Source organism: Epinephelus lanceolatus, chromosome 3, assembly GCF_041903045.1.
Source record: "Epinephelus lanceolatus isolate andai-2023 chromosome 3, ASM4190304v1, whole genome shotgun sequence".
NCBI lineage: Eukaryota > Metazoa > Chordata > Actinopteri > Perciformes > Serranidae > Epinephelus > Epinephelus lanceolatus.
Genome location: NC_135736.1, coordinates 46,364,953 through 46,391,130, shown reverse-complemented (window position 1 = coordinate 46,391,130; position 26,178 = coordinate 46,364,953). Strand labels below are relative to the sequence as shown.

The window sequence follows — 26,178 nt, the reverse complement described above, 5'->3', positions numbered from 1 at the left end:
GACACCAAAATTGAACTTTTTGGCCTACATGCAAAACGCTATGTGTGGCGGAACACTGCACATCAACCTGAACACACCATCCGCACTGTGAAAACATGATAGTGGCAGCGTCATGCTGTGGGGATGCTTTTCTTCAGCAGGGACAGGGAAGCTGGTCAGAGTTGATGGGAAGATGGATAGAGCTAAATACAGGGTAATCCTGGAAGAAAACCTGTTAGAGGCTGCAAAAGACTTGAGACTGGGGCGGAGGTTCATCTTCCAGCAGGACAACAACCCTACCATACAGCCAGAGCTACAATGGAATGGTTTAGATCAAAGCATATTCATGAATTTCACCTTGATAAGTTAAAGCAAAACACTCCTCCTCCTTTAACATGTGACTTAGACAGAAAGGTAACTCTTGTTTTTTGGAAAGCAGATACAATGAAACTAACAAAGAAGACATTAATCGCAACAAAATTCATTTTATCTATTCAATGACAATTCGGCCTCTTTGAATTACTGATTAATTTACCTGTCTTTTCAAAATAAACCCATCATATTTTTGCTTCATTTTGTTTTGTAAATTGAAATATTCTATCACTATATGGACATTTCTGAAGTAGCCTGATAACTTAGCAAAACCCTATCAGCTGATGAGTCATGTATCAGTGGTTCCAAACTGGTCCAGTCACAGGGTCCAGATTTCTTCTTAGTCATTAGTTCAAGGTCCACAGTTTAATATGTTCAGTCTTATTTGCGCTTGGTCATGTCATTGAGTTAGTTTACTGTCTCTGTCAAGTATCTGTGCGTTAGTCACTCACCGTACAACAGGAAATGGTACTTCAAAATGAAGGCTCTGTGCCGGAAATTTACTGTGCCTCAAAATGAAGTGGGTTTTTTACAAACCTGACACATTTGTGAAACACTTGCGGTCCATTCAGAGTGGACACGGGACCCAGTTTTGGACCAAGATCCACCTCGAAGACATGGTGACACCACTGACGGGTGAGGTTACGAGTGCAAAAGAAGCACACTTAGGATCACTGGCTGTGGTCAATTTCTTTTTAACAATACTGTAGTTGACATGTGCAATTGTTGTAGAGTAAGGAGTACAACAGGAAATGGCACTTCAAAGAAAAAGCTCTGTGCCGGAAACTTACTGTATCTCGAAATAAAGGGTTTTTTAAAAACTTAACAAGCTTGCAAGTCACTTGCGCCCATTCAGAATGGACCTGCAACCCACCAGTTGGTAACCACTGTGATATATTGTTTTCTTTTGTTAATATTCTGTTTGTGAGCTGCTTTCACTATACGTACTGTGTATGGGACAAACATAATATGATTTTGAGATGCAGTTAAAAAGCCCTGGAGAAAGCCGGCACATGGACCTTGCGTATTTTGTTTTTTGTCCACTACGACAGTATTTCCACTGTGAACAATGAGCCTCCATTCAGACAAACTGTAAGAAGTGTTTATAAAAAAACAACCCACGATAATAAAAATGAATAACGACTCAAAATGACCACCCACTACTTTTTAATTTTTTTTCAGTGTATCATTTAATGTACTCTCACAAGTTGGTGAACAGGTACAACTTTGTCGCTCACGGTACTAAATCACACATCCATTGATAGTATAAATAGCCAACCTAATAATAATAGTACACATTTTCAAATACATAAAATCATCAAGTATCCAAGTCTTAAGTTACGGACATCAAATAAAAAGGCATACAAAATATCGCAGACGTTGGAAGTCCAGTTTGAAGCAAAAAAGAAACCAAAAAAAAAAAAAAAAAAAATCACATTTTGGACATGGCAGTTAATTAGTAAACAGAAGGTTTGATAGAGAAAAGAAAAACAAAGTTCCTAGACTTTCAATTGACAAATATTGCAACAATTAAGCATTTTATATTAAAAAATAGTTACTGAAAGGGCATAAGTGAGTGTAAGACTTCCTGCACAAGACAAAGGCAACGATTTCTTTTTTTTGTTCCAAGTAGAAAAATGAAACACCTTTCCCAAATGCCAGCGGGGGTCGACTCCCGCCTTCATTGCCTTTGTTTCACTTCGATTGTAAGGCATTTATGGATAAACCATCTGATTTGAAGGAAGGCATACCTCTTTCTAGTCAGTCTTGAAACGGAACCCTAAAATTGAACGGGGGTACATAATTTGCTCACGTGAAATTAAAAATGTTTTTTTTTCCTTTTAGCACATTCTCAGGCGATGTAATCGCACTGGCCAATCAGAAATCTTTGGGCTGTGTTTGAAGAAAAACAATTAATCCGACATCTTACAATGATACACGACTCAGCGCTCCTAATGTTTTTTTTCTTTTTCTTTTCGGGCACATGAAGAGAAAACACGGTGATCCCGGTTCACACAACTCATTTTACTTTTCTTTTTTTTTTTTTGGACACTTGATTTTGAACCTGGAGAAAGGAAGGGGACAGTTTGAATTACCGAGCATGGTTTTCCAAAGTAAAATACTTCAACACAATGACTAAGAAAACAAGCCTGCCAGGTAATAAGCTAGCGGGGTTGAATTGAATGGGGGGCTGGCGTGGCTCAGGGTTTGGCTCTACTGGATGCAGCAGTTATTGCGATGGCCGTTGGAATCTTTGAAGCGCAGGCGCATCTTTGGACGATATTTCTCCAGGTAGAACAGCTGCTTGCTGTTGAACGCTCCTCGACGCTTCCTAGAAAGAAGAAACAACGGGACATGAGATCAACTCAGTTCAACCCATCTTTGTCTGATCACAAGGTCATTAATATCTCTGCAGCACTGTGAGAATACACTACATACTGAACATGTAATGTGACATAGAAAAAGTAAAGTTATCCAACTTTTTAACCATTTTCAACATCATGATTATAGGTGGGTGATACGACGACACATGACGAGATATTATTTATTTGTCTACCGTCAGAGATTATGTCATGTCATCTTTTTCCTATTGAGATTTTATGACTTTTATAATAGAACAACAATGGACCGTGTTGCAAAACCCCTGAGCAGGACAACTTCATGACAGTATTTGATTTTTACGTGACTGTTCAAGTTCTTTGGTTCGTCAAGTTTTTAATTTCCTGAGTCAAAAACAGAAATTTATTTTCACCTATCCCAACCTTTTTCCTTAAGGGACCCCTTTTCGATCATTGAGTAAACTGACGTCCCCTGATCAAGTGACTTACTTCATGGATATTTCATATTATATTCAATGCATAACAATAACACTACAGAACAAATGTAAGATTAACCCAAATAATAAACGCAACAACTTCAGAAAGTTTGTGTAAGATGAGCGAGATGAGTTCCTTCAGAGGTTTTCCTGATATTTGCACCTTTCATATAATTTCTATACGATGACCTCCCTCTTTAAAATCAAGGAGGCTTGTTGAGAACCAGTGATTTAACCCATTAACAACAGTTTGTTGGTTTTCCATAGTATTTTTCATATTATTTCCTTAATATGCAACATTTAATTACATATTGTGAAAGAATCAAGGTCATTATAGCTAACTAAATTAAAAACAAAACTAGGAAACATTTTATTTACTGAAATAAAAACAACACTTCAGAAAAAAAATAACTGAAACAGTATTGTGTTCTTACAATACTAACTGAAATAAAATAAAAATACACCGGGAATATTTTTAGTTTTAGTTGTCGTCACTTTGGTCGAATGTGTTAACAAACATGAGGAGGCATTGGTGCATATGTTTATCAAGATTGAGACGTCAACATGACTGAGTCAATATTAATCACAAAGTGTTGGAATACATATTCTGAACTTCCTTAATGTTGTCCCTCTCCTATATTATAATAATTATAAAAAATAACTAATCCCCAAACTAATAAAAACGTTTTAAACAATAAAACCTCAGCTGGAACAAGCAAACTCTTTGAACACTGACTGAAACTGAGCCAAATTGAAAACAAAACTTTCAAATGAAATAAAAACTTATTTAAAAATTACATCACTATAATAAAATATAGAAAGAATATTTAAAATTTAATGCCCAAATGTCTTGTAACTCTCTATGAAAATCAAATATTATTTCAAAGCAAATGTGTGGGACCTAAAAATATTTAAAGCGATGACGCATCACACACTTTAAAAGCACTCCATCCAGTCCTCCTACTGAATCACTGTCATCTCACTATCTGATATCTCGGCTGTTTACTGTTATTATGACTCATCCCTCACTGCTACATGAACCACCTAAACATCCTTCTTCCTGCTTTTCTGTGAGATGTATTTCTCAGAGAAAAGAAAGAAGATCTTAAAGTTTGTGACTGACCTGCCAAACATTATCAGACAGTTTGGGCTTATCACAGATAAACTGGCATGTGTGCATATGGTGCCAAAAACACTGCGAGTTTGAGGAAGTGTGGGGTCTATTTTGCGTGGTTTGTCCACCAGAGAGCTTTGAAAAGTTCATTTTTCAGCTGCTAAACGTACATCCGGGTCACAGTGACAACCGAATACAACCAAATTTAAGGGATCTTTAAAAAATGTTTGTGTTCATCTCATTACTATCATATCTATGCAAGATCCAAAAAATAAGCTTTTTATTTATCTAAAAAGAGTGTTCTGTATCAGCCTCAAAAGTTCACTTTCACTCAGGCTTTACTTATCGGGCTGTTTCACTGTGACTTTATGAACCACCAGGAGGCTGTATCAGCCATTCAAACAAAACATAACCTTCGTCTGAGCGAACCCGCGGCCCTGTTGAAAGCTTTTCACTGTCATGTGTCTCACTTACTGTCGAATGAACTGGACAGCATCTTCATATTTCATCCCACATTCAATCAAGGCTAGCGCGACCAGAACAGGAGCTCTGTGGGGAGACAAAAGGTACCAAGTATGTCAGTTAAAAAGAACTTGTACTTGATTGCTCTATTCATTCAAATCTACTCTGTTCAGCGCTTTTGTCTCATTTCATCCAAGACCTTCTGATTCTTCTGGAAGTTTAATTTGAGACAGAAAACATAATCTGTTAAGTTTTACAACCTTCGTATTTGTGACTCAACCAATTAAGTCTGCGTGAAAAACAAAGCTGTGCGTGTCAGGGGAGTTCAGGGAGTGGATGTTCAGCTATTTCTGAATCTGAGATCAGTTGAAAGCAGATGGGATGAAAGCAGAACCTGTTTGGCGGGTTGTCGAAACTAAGCAAACACACAGATGGGACACAATGTGAGTGATTTAATGAGTCATGGACGGCAACATAAAAGAAAATCAGCTCCGACTGCTGCTTTGAGTCACATTTTTTGGTTTGTTTTTCAAACCAAAAGAGATGACGTTATGTCTTCTTAACAGAATTTCCAAATTCAGATTCCAGAAGATATCAATGATTAAACAACCTAACAAGACCAAGATCGTGTAATTCACACCATCCAATTTTACATATACATCGAAATGAGACAAATGGCTTCTAATAACTGCGCGTAGGAGACTTTGTTTACTTTCACAGTAGAGAAAAGCTGTTTGTTTTATTAGCAGATTTTTCATTTAGTCAGATAAATGTCAGAAATTAGTTTATAAAAAGTCTTTTTTTTTCAGCTGCTGCTGATTAACTTTCTTTCAATTGACGACAAAATAATTGTTTCAGTTTCTGCATGAGTCGCTCTACAAACAGAAGGAAGTGTCTCACTGTTATCTGCCACATCCCGACCGACAGAAATCACGTGTAAAATATGATCCCGTACGATAACAACATAATACTTTAATCTCTCTGACAGCGGGTGCTCACCTCCCCAGTCCTGCCACACAGTGGACAGCAATGCAGCAGCCGGGCTCCTCCCTGAACTTCAGCTTCAGCAGGTTGAGCCAATCATCCACGATCTGGTTGGAGGGGGGCGCTCCGTCGTCAAACGGCCAATCCTAGAAGAGCAGAGGGGGAAATGACGTCATCTGCCCAGTTTCTTGGAAACCAAAACAAAAGAAGTGTGAGGCTAAACCAGCAGCAGGGAAACAAAAATGTTGTTGTAGCGGCAGGGAGGGGTGGTCAGAGTTTTTCTGTCTCTGTCAGTGTCTTCAATTCAGTTTATTATCAAGTTTTTTTAAACAAAGATTTGACCCACTTTATGTAATTAGTGACAGAATTAGTTTATGTAAAAAAAAAAACAAAAAAACACCACACAAAATATTTGATTCTTATGCCGTTAAATTAATCTGAACAAAACAGCACAGTGTTGCCAACAGCCGTCGGCTATAATCTTGCATATTTACATGTATATGTTCATTAATATGTATTGTCCCTGTTTTAAATAAAATAAACTCAAACTCAAACTCAACTCTCCTCAAAGGCAACAATTACTGATTAATAACTTAATCAACAAAAAAAAAACAACTTTAAAGCTGTCTAGACAATCGATTAAGCGCTCATTCATCAAGCAGAACATTTGGTGGTTCCAGCTTCTCAAATGTGAGGCCTTCTTCTCTTTAATATAATTGGAAAATGAATATATTTGAATTACAAAATTTTCATGGAACAAAACAACATCCACTGTGAGCATTTTTCACTATTTTCTGACATCTAAATCATTATTTAGTTAAAGCAGCATTATGCAACTTTTTTTTTTACCCTCGAATAAAAGATACAAATCATTTAGATGGTACTGTGACTTGTAATAGGGTGAATGGCGCCTGTGCCATCCCACACTGCACCTCGAACACCTACTCCTACACTATGTAACTTCGGTGAGCAGGTCGGATCTTCCAGGAGAAGTCCCTAAAGTTTAGCCTGGCAAGACTGTCCTGATGACACGAGTTCAACATTCTGTTTCGCTCTCTGTATCAGCTTGGACTCGATGCTGCCCCAAATGCTTTCAGTGGGCGGGAGCACTCACCTTGTCAGACAAACTCCTTCAGCCAATCAGTCTAACAAAACACTGGGGAAAATCGTCTTCATCACCAACTGAGCCAGTCCATAAATCAATCTTCTGGTGAAAATGTCTTTTGTCGCCTGAGAAACTCTGCAAGTGCATGTGCTTGTTCTTCTTTAGCTAACAGTGTCTACGTACGTTCGAGATAGCATTTGTGTTTTTCTCTGGATGCCAGAAGTCACATTCAAACGCTAAGCAAACTATGTATATAGGCTGAAAACACTCGCAGTATTTCAGCAAAACTACAACTATATGTTATTCTTTCTGTTATGTTAGTGTTCATCTCCAATGTCACAATAAATAAAACTACTCAGTGTCATATCTGTGCAAACTCCTGTACTCTCTGATGTCTTATTTACTGGTTCCAAAGCTGTCAAACTTGTCAATACCCGTGTGCAGCTAGCTGTCCATCTGATTTGTATCACTCTGAAACTGTAGGAGCATGTGTTAAATCCCGAAACTATCCACTACTTTATGTTTGCATCACTTCCTAATTCATGTTTAAACAAAGGAGGATGATTTGACGGGTATACAAAGGATTGATCAAATTAATTTTAACAGCAATTACTGCAACTGTGCACTAAAATCAGCTGTATTGATAGGTCACTGATGTTAAATCAAAATTCAAAACATGAACCCCCTCCTCCATGAGCTGCCTGATGTTTTTAGAGCAATGTTTTTGGCTTCGGAATTCAAAAAACTCACTAAATGTGAGGATAAAGTCATCTGGAAAAGGTCCAAGCTGTGAGCTCAACGTTATGATTGCATTTCGTCTGTTGTGTGTTTTATTAATGGAACATTTTACACTGTAAGAAAACACAAATACAAAACTGACCAGGCATGTTCAGGAAACAGAGCTGGGGGAGAAAAAAGGGAAAAAAAACGACAGTGAAGTTGGTTTAATGTGTTTAAAGTCATGACAGAACTCACCAGAACTTGGATTCCTTCTTTGACCACCAGGGTGGCATCATAGGTGGCCTCACAAACTCTCACAACGGTGGTGACTCCATATTTCTTCAGCTCCTGTAAAAATACATCCCAGGACTATTAGGAAGTTATCTAAAACAAAATGCAGATACAAAAGCAATAAAACTAGAATTGAAGTCTTGAGTGTGTCCTTAATCACAGTTTATCTTGTTTTTTCAGGGGAACTCTTACATTTTATTGTCTTCCATACGTTCCTCTACTGTGACCATACAGTTAAATTTTACATCTTTAAAATCTGTAAACTAAACTTTATGTGCCCTGAATCTGGCTGAGCAAATTTGAACTTTCAACCAATGACAGTAAGGCTCACCTCGATGAACTTGTTCAGGGTGGCATTGGTGGGATTGTGGGTAATGAGGAACCTCATGTTTTTGTAGGTGATCTCCACAGGGGCTGGTCTGTTCATACGAGCCATGGTGACAACGTAAAAAAATAACAAAAGTCTTCCACAGAGTAAAAACACTAATGTAAACACTTAGTTGAACTCGGAGGGAATGTCAAACAAAAATGTCCGATGAGCTTTTAGAAACCCAGAAACAGAAATCCTCCGGTCTTCTTTGAGGTTGGCAAAAAAATAAAAACGAAGGTTGCGACGGGCAAATGTGGAAATTTAGGGAGTTAGCGGCCGAAAAAAGGGCGGACAATCAGAAAACAACTCAAAACCCTCTCCTTTGGAATAAAACAAAAGAAAAGGAAGAAAAAAAAACAAGGCTGGTTCCACCTTGATTCTGGCCAGGCGGAAGCCGACGAGGGCAGTGTGCAGCGGGTGGAGTTACCCCATCCAGGCCGAGTTGTCGCTGGTTCTGGGAGGCGTCCCGGTCCTGCCAACTTTCCGGGGTCCCTCCTGTGGCTCAAGTGCGTCGGATCGATGGCGAGTTTGGCTGTTCACTCGTCTGCATAGGCAGCGTGCTGAGCCTGGCAGTAGTCCCCACTGCCCTTCAGAAACTCCATAAATGTGTGACCCAGAACACCACAGAACTGCTGTAGGACACAGAGGGGGACAAGGAGGACGAAGACACTTTTAAAAACACAGATTTCATGAAGGACACAATACAGAGGGCTTCTGTTCAGGCTAACAGACCAGAGGTGCACTGAAACAAGGCAAACAGCTACTGATGGTGTACTTTGTCTTTGTGTTAAGATATATTTTCTCGTTTCAATGTTTCACATCAAGTTACAACAATTTACTTGAGAACATACAGACAGTGAGTAGAGCAGGGCTGCACAATATGAAGACAATAAGCACTATGTCATTACAGTGATGAATGTTGTGATATAACAAAATCACTTGCGATAAACAGCTATTAAAGCGTACTCAGTTTTGCCTTTCTGCTGCTTTTAGTATACTGTTAAAATAAAACAAATTGCTTGCTGAATTTTTAAAAGATGAAGGGAAATTATTTCCAACACTGATTTATTTAAACGTACAGTGTGTAGGATTTAAGGGGATATACTGGCAGAAATTGATTATCTTCTGTAGTTAGAAGCTCCTCTGCAACAAGCAACGTCGGGAAAACACTAATTTGTAACGTGAAACTGCTTTATTCAGTATTTTTACCGGTTTTAAACATAGGTTTGTTTGTTTTTAACAATTATCCGCAGATAATTTGGCTCCCGTAAAAAAACTTCTAAAGGAATTCTAGCCAGGAGAAGTTTCAGCTGGTTGCAATCTGCAAACCTCACCGCTAGATTAAATTAGTGACCTTAGTAATAAGTGAACACTGAACTGAACACAAAAGGCACCAATGACATAGTTACATTTTAAAGCGCGGATTTCTTCTGAGACTCTTTCACCTTGTCCTTAAAAAAAATCACTGAATGCAATCTGGACATCTTTCGTAATGTGTGTGTAACGCATAAGTTAACATCGCGACTATTAAAAAAATAAATAAAATTATCGTGCAGCCCCCTGTCTGTATTATTTCTTAATTGACTGACATAAATACAATGATCTAAATATTCAAGTTAGAGCTTGCAACATCATTTTAATTATTGATTTGTTTCTCGCTTAATCATTTGGTCTTTATATGTCAGCAAATTGTTTTAAAAATGACTTGTTTCCAAAGCTGATGTAGACATTTTCAAATGTCTTACTTTGTCTGACAGAATGTCCAAAACCCAAAGATATTCAGTTTACTATTATAGATGAGTTAACTGTTATTAACTGTTGAGTGTTATTTCAGCACTTCAGAATCTCATGATTTTTGATGGACATTTGTCACTATTTCTGAAATTTTACAGAACAAAGGAAAAACTAAAAACCACAGATAATCTTTCAGTTGCAGCCCTTCTAATGTTGCTGATGTTGGAGATCACCTTTCCAGAGGAGGAGTAAAATATATTTGTTGACATTTCTGTATTGGCACGGGGTTGCATCACACAGCACACCAGCTCAGACACCTTTGTGCACACATGTGAGTAACATCACAGAATCAGTAAATATTGGCCCTGATACTGAATCTGCATCTCCAGTAAAATGTCAGACTCAGTGAATAACTAATGCTTTCTGAGGTGTCATTTTATATCAATGAAAGAGGCCAAACATACACCAGACTTCAACCAGAAATGAGACAATGTCTGATGTCTTCAGATTCTTTATATGGTTTAAATAGTCGCCTGCAACTCCTGCTTATAGTACACAGCCACTATAAACCCTGCCAGAAATAAAATGAATGGTAAAAATAATAATGAACTTTCTGCATTTATATTTGTCTTTGTAATAATAAATCATACAAAGCTAAAAATGTAGACACCTGTGTGGTAGTGATCAGTATGCAAAATTAACATGTTAAGCAAGGCACTTTCTGCTAGCAGTGTGTGAGGTTTAATTCTCATGTTGAAAAGGTTTAAATAGATGATAGTTGTTTTTCTATAAGAGCCTCCAGCACATCATGAGGGAGGGATGAAGATGAAAAAATAAAGTGACTATGTTATATAAAGTCACACTGCAGCACCATGTAATACCTTACCTAATGGCTGCTGGTGTACAATAGGAAGGATGTGTCATTTCCGACATCTAGGTCATATCTGTGAAAGCTGAGCTCACCATGAGGCCTTCAGCAGGGCTTTAACATACACTCTGCTATCATCATCATCATCACCACCACCACCACCACTACCATCATCATCCTCATAAATCTGACTCACCGCCATTTGGTTCCTAATGTTTTTACCCTTTACACTCTAAAGACTGTGTAATTGAATGCCTACTTACTGGACATGTTTCTCTCCAGCTTATGCTCCAAATACTAAAAAACACTAAGCTGTTCAAGTATGCTTTGTTAATCCGGTATTTTCCGGCTGACACACAGCAGCAGAAAATCATTACACGGTGAACAAAAGGCAGCGATTAAACGGCTAAAATGGAGGTGATATAAAAAGATAAGAGGTGAAAGGCTAAAAAGAAGACATTTAAATTTATGAAATGTTGTTGCATTACATTTGAAGGCTGTTAAGTGTCCTTTGTGTGAGGATAGCCTGGGCGCCATCATATTCACGTTAGAGGCCTGTAGGCACTGTCAGGAGCTGGGAGATGGACAATCTGCACGTTGCTTTAAGGTGACAAACACGACGCCTCGTTAAAGCAGCTGGCAGGTGGTTTGAGTGGAAAATCAAAAAGAAAATGACATCTTTATTTTTAGCTTACTTCACGTAAAAATGCGGCAATTTTATCCGACAGAAACTTCCGAGTGACTAGCCAGGACCAGCCCGTGCTGCGCATCTAACTTACCCGCCGCTTCCCTAACCATGACGAACATCACACAAACCTTCATTACGCTTAAATAACCGGGATTAAAACAAGTTCAGTCGGTTAATGAAGTAGCAGATTTGACGTTAAGAGTAACTGAAATGTTAGACCGGGTTTTTGTGCCGAGCAGGCCGTGATTTCACCGAAGGAAAACGTGAAGGCCAGCTGGTAACGATAACGTACTGATTTACAACACAAGCCGGTGGAATAAAAACAAAATGGCAGCCACAGATAAGACGTTACTTACTGGGATATGCTTACTCATTGAAGATTGTAGCTTAATCATACAGCCGGTCCCCAGAAAAAGGTAAAAATATGAAACGGCTCTCCACCATACAGTCTGGCGATGTTCCTCCAAGCGGAGCCGAAGTCTCCTGATCTGCTGCGACGACGCCGTCAGGCTCGAGACAAAGACGAGACCGACTTCCTGTCAGAACTTTCAAAATAAAACACATCTTTGTCGATTAAACATTTCCATCCAGTGAAGTCTGCAACCTCTCCTAAAAATCACTGCAATACTGCCTTTGGTATTGCTGTCACCACCAATATAACTACTACCAACGGTGTAAAGTTACTAAGAATATTTACTCAATTACTTTAGTACAATTTAAAGTACTTGTACTTAACTTGAGCACTTACTTAAAGGTCCAGTGTGTAAGATTTAGGGGGGGTATATTGGCAGAAATGAAATACAATTAGGGCTGTAAAGCGATTAAAAACATACATTTTACATCTTGAATTTTACAGGACATTTCTGACTTATGTGAAAACGCTAAAACTGTGTTTCAATGTTTCATAGTTGATTGTTACGTAGAGCAAATTACAATGTAGATTGACTATACACAACTGTGACTGATGTATACATCTATTTGTATGAATAATAACGTATATTATAATTTTAGTTTTTTGTTGTTGTTGTTGTTGTTGTTGGTGGTGGTTTTTTGCGAGGGGTGGGTACAAATCGACAACACACAAGTTTCTGCAAAGTTTCCACTCTAGATGTATTGCAGCTGTTATGCTGTTGAAAACAAGGAAAATAAAAATCTAAAAAAATCTAAATTAATTGTATGTTCTGTGATTATTTAATCTAATTTAATTGCATACATCAGTTTTTGCAATGAAATTATTTAAAAATGCCAATTCAAATTAATTTTGGCAGATGTGTTGTTTTGGAACAATTGTCTCTCTGTCTTCTACCACTGTGATTGGTCTGCAGTCCATTGCCATCCGTTTTGCAAGGGAGTTAGTTGGTCAGTCACAGGTGCTTAGTTTGCGTGTGAACGCCTGGTCAAGTCTGGCTCGATGAGGCTGACTGCTAACGCTAGCATAAGAGGCTGTGCTAGCTCGGACCTCTGGATTTGCTGCTAAATGCTTTGTGTTGAGCTGATATTTCAGGCTTTAAGTACTCCGATGGTACGAACATTTCTTACTGCAGAAATTGCAGAGAACAGTGCTCCTATCAACAGTTCCATGTAGGTGTTTTTTAAATGTAAATGTTCCATTCAGGGGGCCGAGCAGCGTCATCTCATCTGCCTCCATCAGGTGATAAAGCCACTGTGGCCGTCAATGATGCACTGGGTCAAAGGGCACCACAGGACGCAATTAATCTGTATTATTTTTTAGTGATTAATGTCAGAGTAAGCAGTTTATATCTATGTAGGGAGCAGATCCTTGACTATGGAGATCGCCATGTTGCGCCACCGTGTTTCTACAGTAGCCCAGGATGGACAAACCAAACACTGGCTCTAGGTGGGGCCATTCCCATTTTCACGGTTTCACGTTTTCATGTTGGGCACCATAGTTAGAAGCCCCTCTGCACGGAGCAGCATTGGAAAAACACAGATTTTTTAAACATAAAACTGCTTTATCAAGTGTTTTTACTAAGTTAAATCACCTGGTCTGATTGTTTTGGAGAGGAAGAGACCTCTGTGGATCATTCGTCTCCCGCTAAAAACCTCCTGAACAACGAACACGAATTCTAACCAGGATAAGTTTCAGCTGATTGCAGTCTGCAGTCTTTATCACTGGACACCACTAAATCTCCCTAAATCTTTCACAGTGGACCTTTAAAACCAGGGGGGACCATTTTCAACCTAAACCTTCTTAGTTTTTAGAAACCAAACAGCTAAACTGACCATTTTAGAGCTTTTGAAATGAAAACCTGAGATCAGGGGCTCTCAGAGTTTTGATGACCGAGGATCATTTTAGGGAGCCAGTGTATGATTACGGGCAACACGCAAAAAGTGTTACTATGTCATAAGGTGTCACATATATTGAGTATGATCTCAGTTTGAACCACACTGACTGCAAAAATACTGCGAATAGCCGTGTGTGTTTTTGTTGTGCAATATGAAGTCCCTTTATGTTGCCAAAATAGTTCTCCAAAAATCAAAGAGGTGCACATGATCTTTCAAGTAAAATTTTTAACAAAAAACTAACACATGACAAACCTTGAATCACATGGTTTTCCCATAATGACATTATATTTACATGTACTTTAAAGAAATAGTGAGGATGTAAATTGAAATGAAATTTTAATTTGTAGCCAGGATTTTACACGATTAAATTGTCTTTTAGTACTGCTCAACCCACAACACATGCAAATACAGCTTTGTCCTATGTTTAATCAAAGGAGCTTAAGGAATTTTTTAGATGGGTTTTCTAATTCTTGTATTCCCTCCAAGTATTTTTGTCTCCATGAATGACACACCTTGAGCTCTATTTTGAAGAGGAGCCCAGAGAACTTCCGGTTTGTCCTGTATTGAATTGTGTTATGATTGACGCAGCTGTTTAAAACCCCACCCTGAAAATGTGAGGTGTTCTGCCCAGACATCTCTCTGCCTCCATGCTGCACAGGTCAGGTGGTAACTGCTCACTGCTGAGGCCTGGCTGCTCTTTCACCTCCCGGAACAACACGTGGACTCCGGGAAACATCCAGAATAATAAAGACATCACTGTGTATTAATAAATTTCAATTTCCAGAGCTCACTGCATCCACTGTGGCCAGTTGAAATTTAAAATTGATGGAGTTAATGCAAAATATATGAGGAAAATATGACAGAGATTGATGTTTTCACAGTTTAAAGGGTCAGTCCACATAATAATAATATAAATAGATAAAATTAAAACCTTTTTACTCATGGTGGGATCTATACATGGATGTATCCTTAAATCTTTATGATGTAATTCTTCACTGCTGTAGGCATTAAAGAGTGGGTGATGCAGACGAAACCTTCCATTATGATGTATGTGATTATATGTTGTGTATAGCCAATATAAAACATTATATTTAATATAGTTTATGGTACAATACATTTTCTGGATGAATCAGATGAGATGCTGTTAGGGATAATAATAACACTAGCATTAATGATAATAATAATTATATTATAAAAATATTATTAAAAAGAACATATATTTTCTTATATTGTTAAAAAAAAATTGCAAAATCTTTTACATTAAATACATGTTCTCACCGTACATATCATCATATCATACCACACCTTATTTAATCACAACAAATAAAATGTTTGTCACCTTCACTGTATAGCAGTGAGGGCACACAAAGAAACATCTGCTGTTATCTCAAAATCTTATCAAATAAAACTAAAACTCTGCATTCTTAGAAACAACATAAGATTTGTTTTTCTTGCAATCTGTGTGAGCTGTTCCTTCTATATCATAAACCTGAACATTAAAGGTTTACATTAAAGCTGATTTACAAGTCAATTTAGTCCTATTTAAATTCACTTTATCAGGCCATTTGATGTTGTAAGTCCCAAGTCATCAACATCTAATTCTGAGTCATCAATGCTGAGTCACAAGTCATTGAAACTGGAGATTCAGTCCAGTGAGTATCAGATGTACGTAGGCCTGTCGCAGTGTGCAGAGGTAGCTGAAGTAGTGGAAGTACAAGATCCAATGTAAATGCAGTAGATGGAGTACATTAATGGCAGTGGTGGTAGATTAAAGTGGCAGTTCACCCCAAAAATCAAAATGACATATTGTCCCTCTCACCTGTCATGTTATTTACCAGTCTATACTGTTTTGACATGAGTTGCAGAGTGCTGGAGATATCGGCCGTAGAGATGTCTGCCTTCTCTCCAATATAATGGAACTAGATGACACTCAGCTTGTGGTGCTCAAAATGCCGAAAAAATACATTTGAAAAACTCAACAGCAATGTCTCTTTCCAGAAACCATGACCTGGTTACTCAAGATAATCCACAGACCTTGTTGTGAGCAGTTTCATGTAGGAACTATTTTCTTTCTACTGAACTACACCTGCCAACCGCATCACTGCGCAGACGGAAGCGTGCATCTACTGCTAGCTCACCTAGCACCACTGAGCTAGCTAACGTTACAGCCATTGATTTATAGTGATACTTAGATACCAGATGCCAAGATTGCACCTATTCAGTGGTATGGAATTGCTCACCTGGGGCCTCATTTATCAACCGTGTGTACGCACAGATGTGTGCGTAATGAGTGCGTAAGAACATTACCACGCAAAGTATGGAATTTATCAACTTGTACTTGTGCTTAGGAACGTGTGTAAATTTAAGCACAGCTCTGACCATGCTTACGCACAAAATCTAGTGGTAGAACAGTGAAACTACAAATCTTTGAAAAGTGAGAAATTCAAGATTGAAAGCGTGCGTGGGAAAATAATCTCAACATCATTCAACATTTTAAAGTTTATTTATTTAACATTTGCAATGCGCATGCAGCAATCTGTTTCAGTGACTCGTTAATTTGCAGTAAAGTATTTGCGATGTTTGTCAGTTGATCCTTTATTTCATTTATGGAATTGGTGGTGTCTTGTTGATTTTGTAGCACTGCCTCCGTCAGCACCCTCGCCCCCCCAGGATGCACCGAATGGGTTTTGGATGGCCCCGGCTGCTCCTGTTCCTCCAACTCCCCCAGCTCCTCCACCGCCTCCGGCTCCTGAGGGCAGGCGGGACTGGCTTGAGTTTCTGAGTTATTGAAGAAACATCACATTATTGTCACGTTTATTTTAATTCAAATTCACAAATTGAACTGTCTAAATAAATGTTTATGAAACACCTCAGCCCGGCTTTTTATTTTACCTGCAGTGTCTGTATCTCCATCAGGAATAATGCCACATAGTGCTGCATCTCCGATGATGCTGGCAATATGGGTGTCCATGGGTGACAGCTGGGTTGTTGTTGCTTGTCCTCCTCCAGTTGCAGATATTTCATGTCTGTGGGCTGTGACGCGTTTTTTGGCTCTGATTTTAATGTCAAACCATTTCTTTTTTACTTCTGAGAGTGATCTTTCCTCTGACCCAACGGAATTCACAGCAGTCGTTACTTTCTCCCACGCAGCATTCTTTCTTTTGTTGGTCACACCTGCATTAAGTGTTCCAAATAGTATTTTTTGGTTTGTTTCAACTTCTCCCACAAGTACCTCAATCTCGGTGTCGGTGAAGTTCCTCTTCTTCGCCCTCGTTGCCATGATTTCGGTGAGGGGGAAAAAATCCATTCACGCATTATTAAAGGGACTGTTGCTGCCATATATGGTCAATTGGAGGCATTTCTGAATGCAAATGACCCTAACCATGCACGAGCATGGTAGTTAAGAACAGGTGGGATTTATCATCACTGATTACTTACTAGTGTGCGTACGACCAGTGTCCGCACGCTTGATAATTACGGATTTTTTTGTACTTACACACATTCTAAGTTTCATTCTTAGGACAGAATTTAGAACCTTTTCTACGCACGGTTGATAAATGAGGCCCCTGGTTTATACAGCAAAAAAAATTTCTAGCTTCTGGGTTTACTTTCGCGATATGCTGCCCACAGAATATGAGCCATAGCATTTCTCCTGCTGGCCCCACCTGCGAGTTCCCGCTCAGCTCATAGACTTTACATTGCGATGACGTCACAGAGCTTTAAATCACTTTTCTCAGCTCAAGGAAACTTTTACAAACCCCCATGAATGAAAAATTCACAATAGAAAGGGTCATAATGAACCAGTTTGTGGTGTCCCGTTAGCAGTACACACACGTCTCTTTACAGTGGTGGTCTATAGGGAAAATTGTTTACGAGCCGCAGAGAATTTTTTCGCTGCAATACCGCGAGTGGCCACTGGCAAAAATTGGAAGCAAAGCTGAGCAGCGTTCCTGGGGGCCTGCTTACAGTTCAGCTGAGAAGGACACTAGTGGCCACTCCCGGTATTGCAAGCAAGTCCAGTTGCCTACGATATAGCACTTACGATTACCATGACCTGGATGACTGAGAATCTTCACCGACAAGACACTAATAATGTTTACATCTCATGCTGTCATGAGAACAAGCCTCTCATCCATGGGTAGATGCATGGGTGTAGTTTGGCAGAAGGAAAATAGTTCCTACACGAAACTGCTCACAACAAGGTCTGTGAATTATCTTGAGAAACCAGGTCATGTTCTGAGAGCTGTTGAATCTTTCTTCCTTTCTTTCTTTCTTTCTTTTTTTCTTTCTTTCTATTCTTTTTTTTTTTTGGTGCTTTGAGCACCACAATCTGAGTGCCATCTAGTTCCATTATACTGGAGAAAAGGGATACATCGGCCGACATACCACTAACACTCAAACAACCCGGATTGATAAATAGCGACAGGTAAGAGTAGGTAAAACCATAATATTTTATATGGGTACCACTTTCTAATAATGCATTTTTTATGGTTGTAAGTTGTAACTAATAGCTTTATTAATGGTTAATAAATCATGAATTAATGTTGCTAATAGATCAGCAATAAAGAAAACTTTTGGGTTGTGGAAAGTCCTTGATGACCCTTCATTTTACAGGTCTGTATTTCATGTTTACTTCCTAATAACGTCCAAGAGGGCTTTGTAACAGAAGAAGGTAATTTGGTACAGGTCTAGGGACAGTGATCAGTTGGTTCACCATCAATAGATCAATTTCAGTTAATGCCAGCATAACCTGGAGGGTCAGTTAGAGCACAGCAGGTCAGCTATACATGCAGCTATACTTCCATGGTAATTACAATGAAAATTCAGACCGATAAAACAAAGTGCTACCAATCTTTTTGTCAGGTGTTTATCTACTTCATCATAACTTCACATAGGCCTATTTATCTACCTTAATATTCAACAACTAAATATTGATATTATGTTAATAATACACATATGACATATGATGATAATGTCCTGTAAAGCAGTGGTGCTCAACGTTTTCTGTGTTGTAGATCCCAGTTTGATAGGATTTAACTTCTGGGACCTTAATTGGAAACATTTTTGTTGTTAGATATGATGAAGACCAGAATTTTACAGTTTCCAACTACAGTTGAGGAGATAACCGTGGAGGAAGTGAAAGCTAGGCTCAGACAAGTCGCTCATGTGACTTTCACTCACACTGGGCTAATTTTTATGGTGAATTAAATTGTGAAAATGAACTATTCCCCTTTTTTCTGGGGACCCCTGGATGAGAAACACTGTAAATAATCCAGCGCCCCTTAACCATTTCTGTCTTCCTCCTCCAATACCATGTGGTCACAGACAAAGAAGAGGTAAAGATGAATTTGATAGATCACGTTATTATTTTGTTATGGTGAACTCTCTTGGCTACGATAATTATGTAGTAAAAATCTGATATTGTGGCAGAACTATCATATATATAAATTACCATGTTGGCTTAAAGTTTGAGGTTAAGATTCTGCTTGTTTGATATGACAAAAATCCTAAATGGATCTTGTTTAGTCAACCAACATTTACTTACATTTAACTTACTGGAAAGTGGAACCATTATACCTCTATGATGACGAAACTACACTGACTGAAGCCTGTAAGAACTAACATAAAGCCTGTAAACATTCATATTCAGCTGCTTCCTTAAGAAAACACACAGTTGCCTGGAGCTGCAGCTCTTTGATTCACAAACCGTCACCAACAGCAGCCATTGTCTGCTCCTCATAGTTGTGTGTTTTCATCTCTCTGGAATAAATACTTCTGCTCCCATATCTTTCTGGAAGCACAAACAGAACTGCTGAGCTCCACAGTTTCACTTTGCAATCGCACAAAAGCAGCCCTGAATTGTCCTCACTGGGCAGCCAATGAGCTCAAAGCAGCAGCAGCAGCTCAGTGTCCACCAGCGGCCAGCCGGGGCCAGTTTCCTGCCGGACTCCCGTGGGTGTTGGGAGTCAAAAAGAATTTTCTAATCCGTCACCATTGTGCCAATTGTCTATAAAAATTAATGTGCGAGTGAAGCTCTGCCTTCACAGTAGGGCTATCAAATTCCAAATCACTGTTCATGAAAGAGTCCAAACAAAGACATGAATGACTCTGAAGATTTCAAGGTAACAACTCCACATCTAACTTTTTCATTTGTATTTTCAGCACAAAGGTGTGAATGGATACAGCAGCTCTGACTTCAGATATATCAGCACTATGTGACTTTGTTTGTGGTTCTTGTATTTGTCTTCGAGCCATGCTTTTATTCATTATTATTCCAGATTTGATTCCTTACACACCTTGCTAACTCATAAATATCTCTTACCATACGTGTGACAGACCCATTGTGTGTTTTCCAGGAGGGCCAGAGTAGAAGCAAAGACCAAATAGATGGTACAAGGATGAGCCTGGGTCACAGGAAGGGAGTGAGGGTGACTGGGAGACATGTACCACCGGTGGACTGGAGCAGCAGCAGCAGTGGAGGTCCATCCATCATCCACTCTCCCATCAGCACCCCTGTACCTCCAGATACCCCCACTGTGATCTCCATCGGCCCCCTGCCTCACAGGGCGCATGAGAGAGTTGATGATCCCAGGATGGACAAACCAGCAACTGGGGAGGACTGGTCCACAGACACGTCGTCTCAAACCAGGGTGTCCTTCGGTGAGATGGGCGTTCCCCGGCAGACCATGGAGGAGCTGAAGACCATCCTGAGGGAAAGTCCTCTGCTCAGCATCCGGGGTAGAGATGATGGGAAGCCAGGGAGTCCTTATACATACCTCCACGGAAGCAGCAGCAGTGGCGGTGGTGTTGGTGGAAGGCCCAATGGACGACAGGACGATGGAAACCCCAACAGGGTGTTCAGCACCTTCAAACCCCAGTCTGACGCTTCCAGAAGGGGGCCCATGTCCAGAGATAGCACATCTATTCAGCAGCCTTCCGGCATGGATTCATCCAGCTCACTCAGGTCTGATGCAAACACAAATAGGCAGCCTGGAGTCAGGGATCACACATATGCAAGCAGCGGCTCCTGGGGCGAGACTGGAGGTTCTAATACAGGTTGGTGAAGCTTTTGATTAAAAGACAATAGTAGATAGCGTAGGATCTGTGAGGACAAAACATTAAAAGGTGCTCAAGTCCTGTCTCCATCTTGAGTCAGGTTTTGTTTTAAAAGCTTGTCTTGTCCTAGTTCCTGTTTTAGCTTGGACTTGACTTAGTCTGGATTATTGTTGGATGTTGGCCTCTTTAACCTTAAAAATTAGGTGTTTTGTTTGTGGTCTTTTAATTTCTACAAACTAATTTGTCACTTCAGTAGAATTAACTTGGTATTGATCTCCATCAGATGTATCTACAGCTCTTTTCATCCCCACTAAAACTCCTTAATCATTAGTTTTACCTTTGTACATTTTGCTTTGGTTTATTGCCTGTTTTGAGGTTGTTTATCAAAGGATCCAGTCTCTTTGCCCGGAGTAATAGCCTGACTGGTACTGGATTTTGGAGGTTGATACTATAGATATCTAGGATCTAGGAAAAGCTATAATCCATTATGGATTTTTTTTTTTTAAATTTAAATCAAGATACAGCTGAGTGAGACATTTTACAGTGTAAAAATCAACTCGTCAGTGCTCTCTGGTGGACAAACTCTGTACTGGGGTCACTGGTTCTGATATATCCTATGGCTATATCTCAAACCTACCATGGTGTCACCCACTGGTTTATGGACTGTCGTTCTGAAGCCTTGAATTTTGCATTTTGGCCATTGCCATCTTGTTTTTTTTTTGTGTGTGTGTGTGTGTGTGTGTGTGTGTGTGTGTGTGTGTGTGTGTGTGTGTTTTTAGAGGGTGGAGTTGTGGAGGAGTGAGGGGTGGATCTGACTCATAGACCAGTGGTTCCCAACTGGTCCAAACACAAGATCCAGATTCCTCCTTAGTCATTAGTTCAAGGCCCACAGAGTTTCATACATTCAGGATCATACTTGCATTTCGCTATGTCTTCGAGCTAGTTTGCTGTCTCTGTTTTTGCTTTGTGTTTGCTGTCACAGGAAACGGCACTTCAAAATAAAAGCTCTGTGCTGGAAATTCACTGTACTTTTAGATAAAGTGTGGGGTTTTTTTGTTTGTTTTTATTACAAATTTGACACATTTGCAAGTTACCCACGGCCCATTCAGAATTGACCCGCAACCCACTTTTAGATCATGACCCACCAGTTGGGAACCATGTCATAGACTGTAGCGCCGCCTCACAGACAGCCTGTCACTTAAAACAGCCTGCCTATAAATATGTATAACTTTGGGCCTTAATGAAATGTAAATGGGGAAGATTTGTCACTAATGTTTAAATTAGCTTTAGAGACCAAAACAATTTTTTTCCAGGCTGTAAACATGTTTATTTCTGCGTTACAGTCAGGCATTTTAACATAGGGATCTATGGGGATTGACTCACTCTTGGAGCCAGCCTCAAGTGGCCACTAGAGGAATTGCAGTGTTTGACACTTGTGTATTGCCTTCATTTTTTAATCCTGGAGGTTGCCACTTGGTTCGACATTTCTGGACTGTAATTTCTTGTTATCAGTTGACATATACACAGATACAGATATAGCTGCAATAAGCAATTATTAACTGGGCAGATTTATCTGGCTAGCTCTATTCAGTGTTGACTTAGGTCCCGTTTATACGACAACGATTTCAACTGAAAACGGTACACTTTAGTTGCGTTTTGGCCGATCGTTTACACAACAGCGGCGTTTTGGGTGCCTCTGAAAACGGAGACTTTTCGCACATGCACATTACGCTTCCAGTCACTAGGCATGTGCAAGAAAGTCGACCATCACAACAACAATGGCAGACTCCCGGGCTCTGCTTGTGCTGCTCACCCTGTTGGATTTATCAACGTTTCCCCATCACAGTGTAGATTTACTGTAGCACCTCCACCTCGTCGTCCGTCCAGACAAACGTTCGTGCAGTTGCCATTTTGTTTGTTTATACATCGCCGCTCTGTAGAAGGAAGCGTAAGCATCACACCGCCAACTACTGGCCTGGCATGTATGCTGCAGCATTTTTGGTCATTTTTGCGGATCCGTGTGCACGGCAATTGTTATCAAAATGTTGTCGTCTAAACGTGGAACTTTTTTCAAACGAAAATGACAAAACGAATCTGTTTTCAGTGGATCGTTTTCGTGTAAACATGGCCTTGAATCAAAGGAACTGTTTTGGGATTTGACTATTATTATATTGTTGGTTTTAATACCAATAGAGCTTTGAGTCTTAGAAATATTAAAGAACAAAAAACATTCTTGACATTTCAAACTCTTCTCCACAGATAACGAAACCGAGTCAGTCGAGATCTTTGGGAATCAGAGGTTCATTTCAGCCATGGAGCAGATCAAGCAGCAGATCGCCAGAGAAAACATCAACTTTGTCCGCTTTGAGGCCACCGACCTCCACGGGGTGTCCAGGTCCAAGACAGTGCCTGTCCGCTTCTTCCATGTAATCACTTCTCCTTTCTATTTATGTATCTAGAGGGATTGTTGTATGATAAAGAGGAGCAAGATATGGAAACAGGGCCCAGGAGACAGCAACAATGTGTCTCTAAAACCTCAGAGTGAAGTTTAGGTTGAGCAGCGATTAGCACCGCTTAGGGTTTAAGACTGGAAGAAGGAAACAGCTCGTCTGACTGTGTCAATTCCAAAAACACGCCTGCACCAACACCTCTTACTAAATAACACATTTAATCCATACATATCAAGATATGTTGAGAAAGAACCACTCAGCTTATTTGGCTTATTCTTATCTTGTTCATGAAATTGATAAAGCTCGAGATAAAATGAAAAGCACAGCTAGAATCTTCTTGGACTTACCTAAAGCTTTTGGTACTGTAGGCCATCTCATTCTTCTTCATAAACTTTCCTGTTTTGGAGTCAACAAATCTGTGTTGCTTTTGTTTTTGAGTTACTTTAAAGACAGGAAACAGTTTGTCTCTTAAGGCCGAGACACATCAAACCAACATCAAATAACTAGTGCCAATGAAGGCCAACTGTTGCATACTCACATTGCCTGTGTCACGGTCAAAAGGTTGCACTTGAACACACCACAAGGACTGGACAGAACCAGGTTGTTGTCTCTTCCTGCTTTCAGTCTTTATGTTAAGCTAGGGTCATCACCTCCATACTTAATGCACAGACATCAGAGTGGTATTGATCTTCTCATCCAACTCTCAAAAACAAAGTGCATAGGTGTGTTTACAAAAATGTGGAACTATTGCTTCATTGTAAATGTTGCATCCACAGGAGAAAGCAGTATATGGGGTACCGATGCCGAGAAGCTACTTGGAGCTGACCCTGAGCCCTAAGAGCAACGAAGTGGACAATGCCAGCGCCGCCAACTTCAGCAGTGATGTCCTCCTGATCCCTGATCTTTCAACCTTCAGGGTCTTACCCTGGGCTGAGCAGACAGCCCGAGTCATCTGCGACCCCTGCACTGTGACAGGAAGCCCTCTTCGCACCTCACCTCGCCTCATTGCCAAGCAGCTCCTCGGCCAGCTCCAAAGCATGGGATTCTCCCTGCACTCATCCTTCACCTACGAATGCTGTGTCCTCGGAGCGCCAGACCGGATCGGACCAAAGACACTCATGTTCCCGGCCACCACCCTGCTCAGCAATCATGACCTGCCATTCTTCCAGCAGCTGGTGGACAGCATGTACTGCATGGGTGCAGACATAGACAGCATCGCCTCTGCAAGCGGCCCCGGCCAGATGGAGATCAACCTGAGGCCAGAGTTTGGGATTGCTGCTGCTGATACCGCCTTCACTTTCCGCACAGGCATCAAAGAAATGGCCCGTAAACACAGCTACATCGCCAGCTTCTTCACTGATGATGGCCTGTACAATGCTGGGGTGCTCTCTCACAGCTTGTGGGATGCTAACGGGCGACGTAGCCTCTTCCTTAGCGGGGAGAGGGCAGGCGAGCTATCTGAGATTGGCAGAAAATGGCTGGCCGGGCTCCTCACCCACTCTGCTGCCCTGAGCTGCCTGATGTCACCCGGCCTGGGCTGCCGGAGCCACATCGCCAAGACAATCAAAGACCCCAAAAGGATGTTATATGCAACATGCGGTTCCAACGATAACAGCAGCTCCTTCAACATCAAGTGTCACGGCGGGAGGGAGACGCACATTGACAACAAGCTGGGCTCAGCCATGGCCAACCCTTACATTGTCCTGGCTGCTACTGTGGCCGCAGGACTGGACGGCATCAGGCGAAACCTGAATGTTGAGAGTGGTCTGAACAAAGCCCCCACTCAGCAGAAGGAGTTCGCCATTCCCGTGAAGCTCGACGAAGCTCTGGATGCGTTGGGGGAGGATCACGTCATCCGCAGCACCCTCGGAGAGCCGTTCGTTCAGTATTTCATCGCCATGAAAAAGTTTGAGATCGAGACCCAAGAACTGGATGATGAGAGGAACAAGTGCCTGGAGTATTTCATCTAGAAATCCTCCTTGTTTTATAATATGAGAAACACACTTCCTCCTGCCACACAAATAAAAGCATGAAAAACAGCTTGAATAGCTTTTTATTTTATATATTATGTTGATATTTAATAATTATTATTACACAGATTGTAGATGTTTTTCAGTTGTTTCAAAATAAAGGTAAAACTACACCCTCAATGTGCAAAGCAGTGTTGTGCAATTTTGTTGTTGTGGGTGCATTTTTTAATTACTTTGAAGAACAATACTGATACAACTGCTGATCTGACGAGTGTGAATACAGAAGTATTACATTATCAACCAACATGATAATAATTATAAAAAAAAGAAGTGGTCCGGACACTGAGTAAGTATGCCTGAGGAGAAAGCTAAGATATGCTGTAACCCTGTGAAGTCTCATATCGATACGCAACATAAAGTCAGTGAGGACATTTTGTTGTGGTGGACGCATGAAATAAGTCTCAAGAGCAAGAAAGTCGGCATCAGCCAGGTATGAAGAGTGATGGACAGGTCAAACAAACATGAGATTGCTGTTCATGCCCCGTGTGAAACCAAAAGTCAAAGTTGAAGTAACTGCGCAAAGTACGTAATTTAATGTCACATGTCCTGTATGTAGTTATTTAATGGAAATCACAATGTTTCCCCAAACTTAACCAGGTCATTTTTGTTCTGTAAACCTAACCAAGTGTCTTTCTTTCCCTTGTTTTTACGTTGATTTTAATATCATTGTAATATCATTTTAATTTTAATAGATTTAGTGCCCATCTCAAAGTAATGCAGTGTTAAGAGGTCGTGTCCTTTTCAGGTATTTCTGTGAGACTGTTGTGTAACCTGAAGGCTACGTCTCTCCAACTTTAATCTTGCCAGTATTTTTGTTTTCTGGTGTGTAATGA

At 40.2% G+C, this 26,178-nt stretch overlaps 2 protein-coding genes and 2 long non-coding RNA genes across 6 annotated transcripts; 1 reads left to right on the top strand and 3 right to left on the bottom strand.

Annotated features, from left to right (window-relative positions):
• Window positions 1–1,515: 1,515 nt before the first annotated feature.
• ptp4a1 (protein tyrosine phosphatase 4A1) lies at window positions 1,516–8,306 on the bottom strand. Of its 2 annotated transcripts, none has more exons than XM_033624882.2 (5): window positions 8,174–8,306; window positions 7,807–7,899; window positions 5,742–5,872; window positions 4,755–4,829; window positions 1,516–2,683 (listed from the first exon to the last, which is right to left on the bottom strand). In XM_033624882.2, the coding sequence occupies exons 1-5, from the start codon at window positions 8,276–8,278 to the stop codon at window positions 2,566–2,568; spliced, it is 522 nt and encodes a 173-aa protein (XP_033480773.1). In that variant the 5' UTR covers window positions 8,279–8,306; the 3' UTR covers window positions 1,516–2,565. The 2 variants fall into 2 exon arrangements, with proteins under 2 accessions (XP_033480773.1, XP_078022606.1); XM_078166480.1 differs by having other exon boundaries at window positions 1,516–2,679.
• Window positions 8,307–8,703: 397 nt separating this feature from the next.
• LOC144462517 (uncharacterized) lies at window positions 8,704–11,991 on the bottom strand. Its single transcript, XR_013490794.1, has 2 exons — window positions 11,859–11,991; window positions 8,704–8,844 (listed from the first exon to the last, which is right to left on the bottom strand). It is a non-coding gene; the product is annotated as an uncharacterized LOC144462517 (long non-coding RNA).
• Window positions 11,992–16,293: 4,302 nt separating this feature from the next.
• On the bottom strand, window positions 16,294–19,837 carry LOC117255976 (uncharacterized). The gene is made up of 2 exons (XR_013490791.1): window positions 16,702–19,837; window positions 16,294–16,587 (listed from the first exon to the last, which is right to left on the bottom strand). It is a non-coding gene; the product is annotated as an uncharacterized LOC117255976 (long non-coding RNA).
• Window positions 19,736–25,902, top strand: lgsn (lengsin, lens protein with glutamine synthetase domain). Of its 2 annotated transcripts, none has more exons than XM_033623624.2 (4): window positions 19,736–19,931; window positions 20,166–20,865; window positions 23,125–23,291; window positions 24,092–25,902. In XM_033623624.2, the coding sequence occupies exons 1-4, from the start codon at window positions 19,908–19,910 to the stop codon at window positions 25,283–25,285; spliced, it is 2,085 nt and encodes a 694-aa protein (XP_033479515.1). In that variant the 5' UTR covers window positions 19,736–19,907; the 3' UTR covers window positions 25,286–25,902. The 2 variants fall into 2 exon arrangements, with proteins under 2 accessions (XP_033479515.1, XP_033479516.1); XM_033623625.2 differs by having other exon boundaries at window positions 20,146–20,865.
• The last annotated feature ends 276 nt before the right edge of the window (window positions 25,903–26,178 follow it).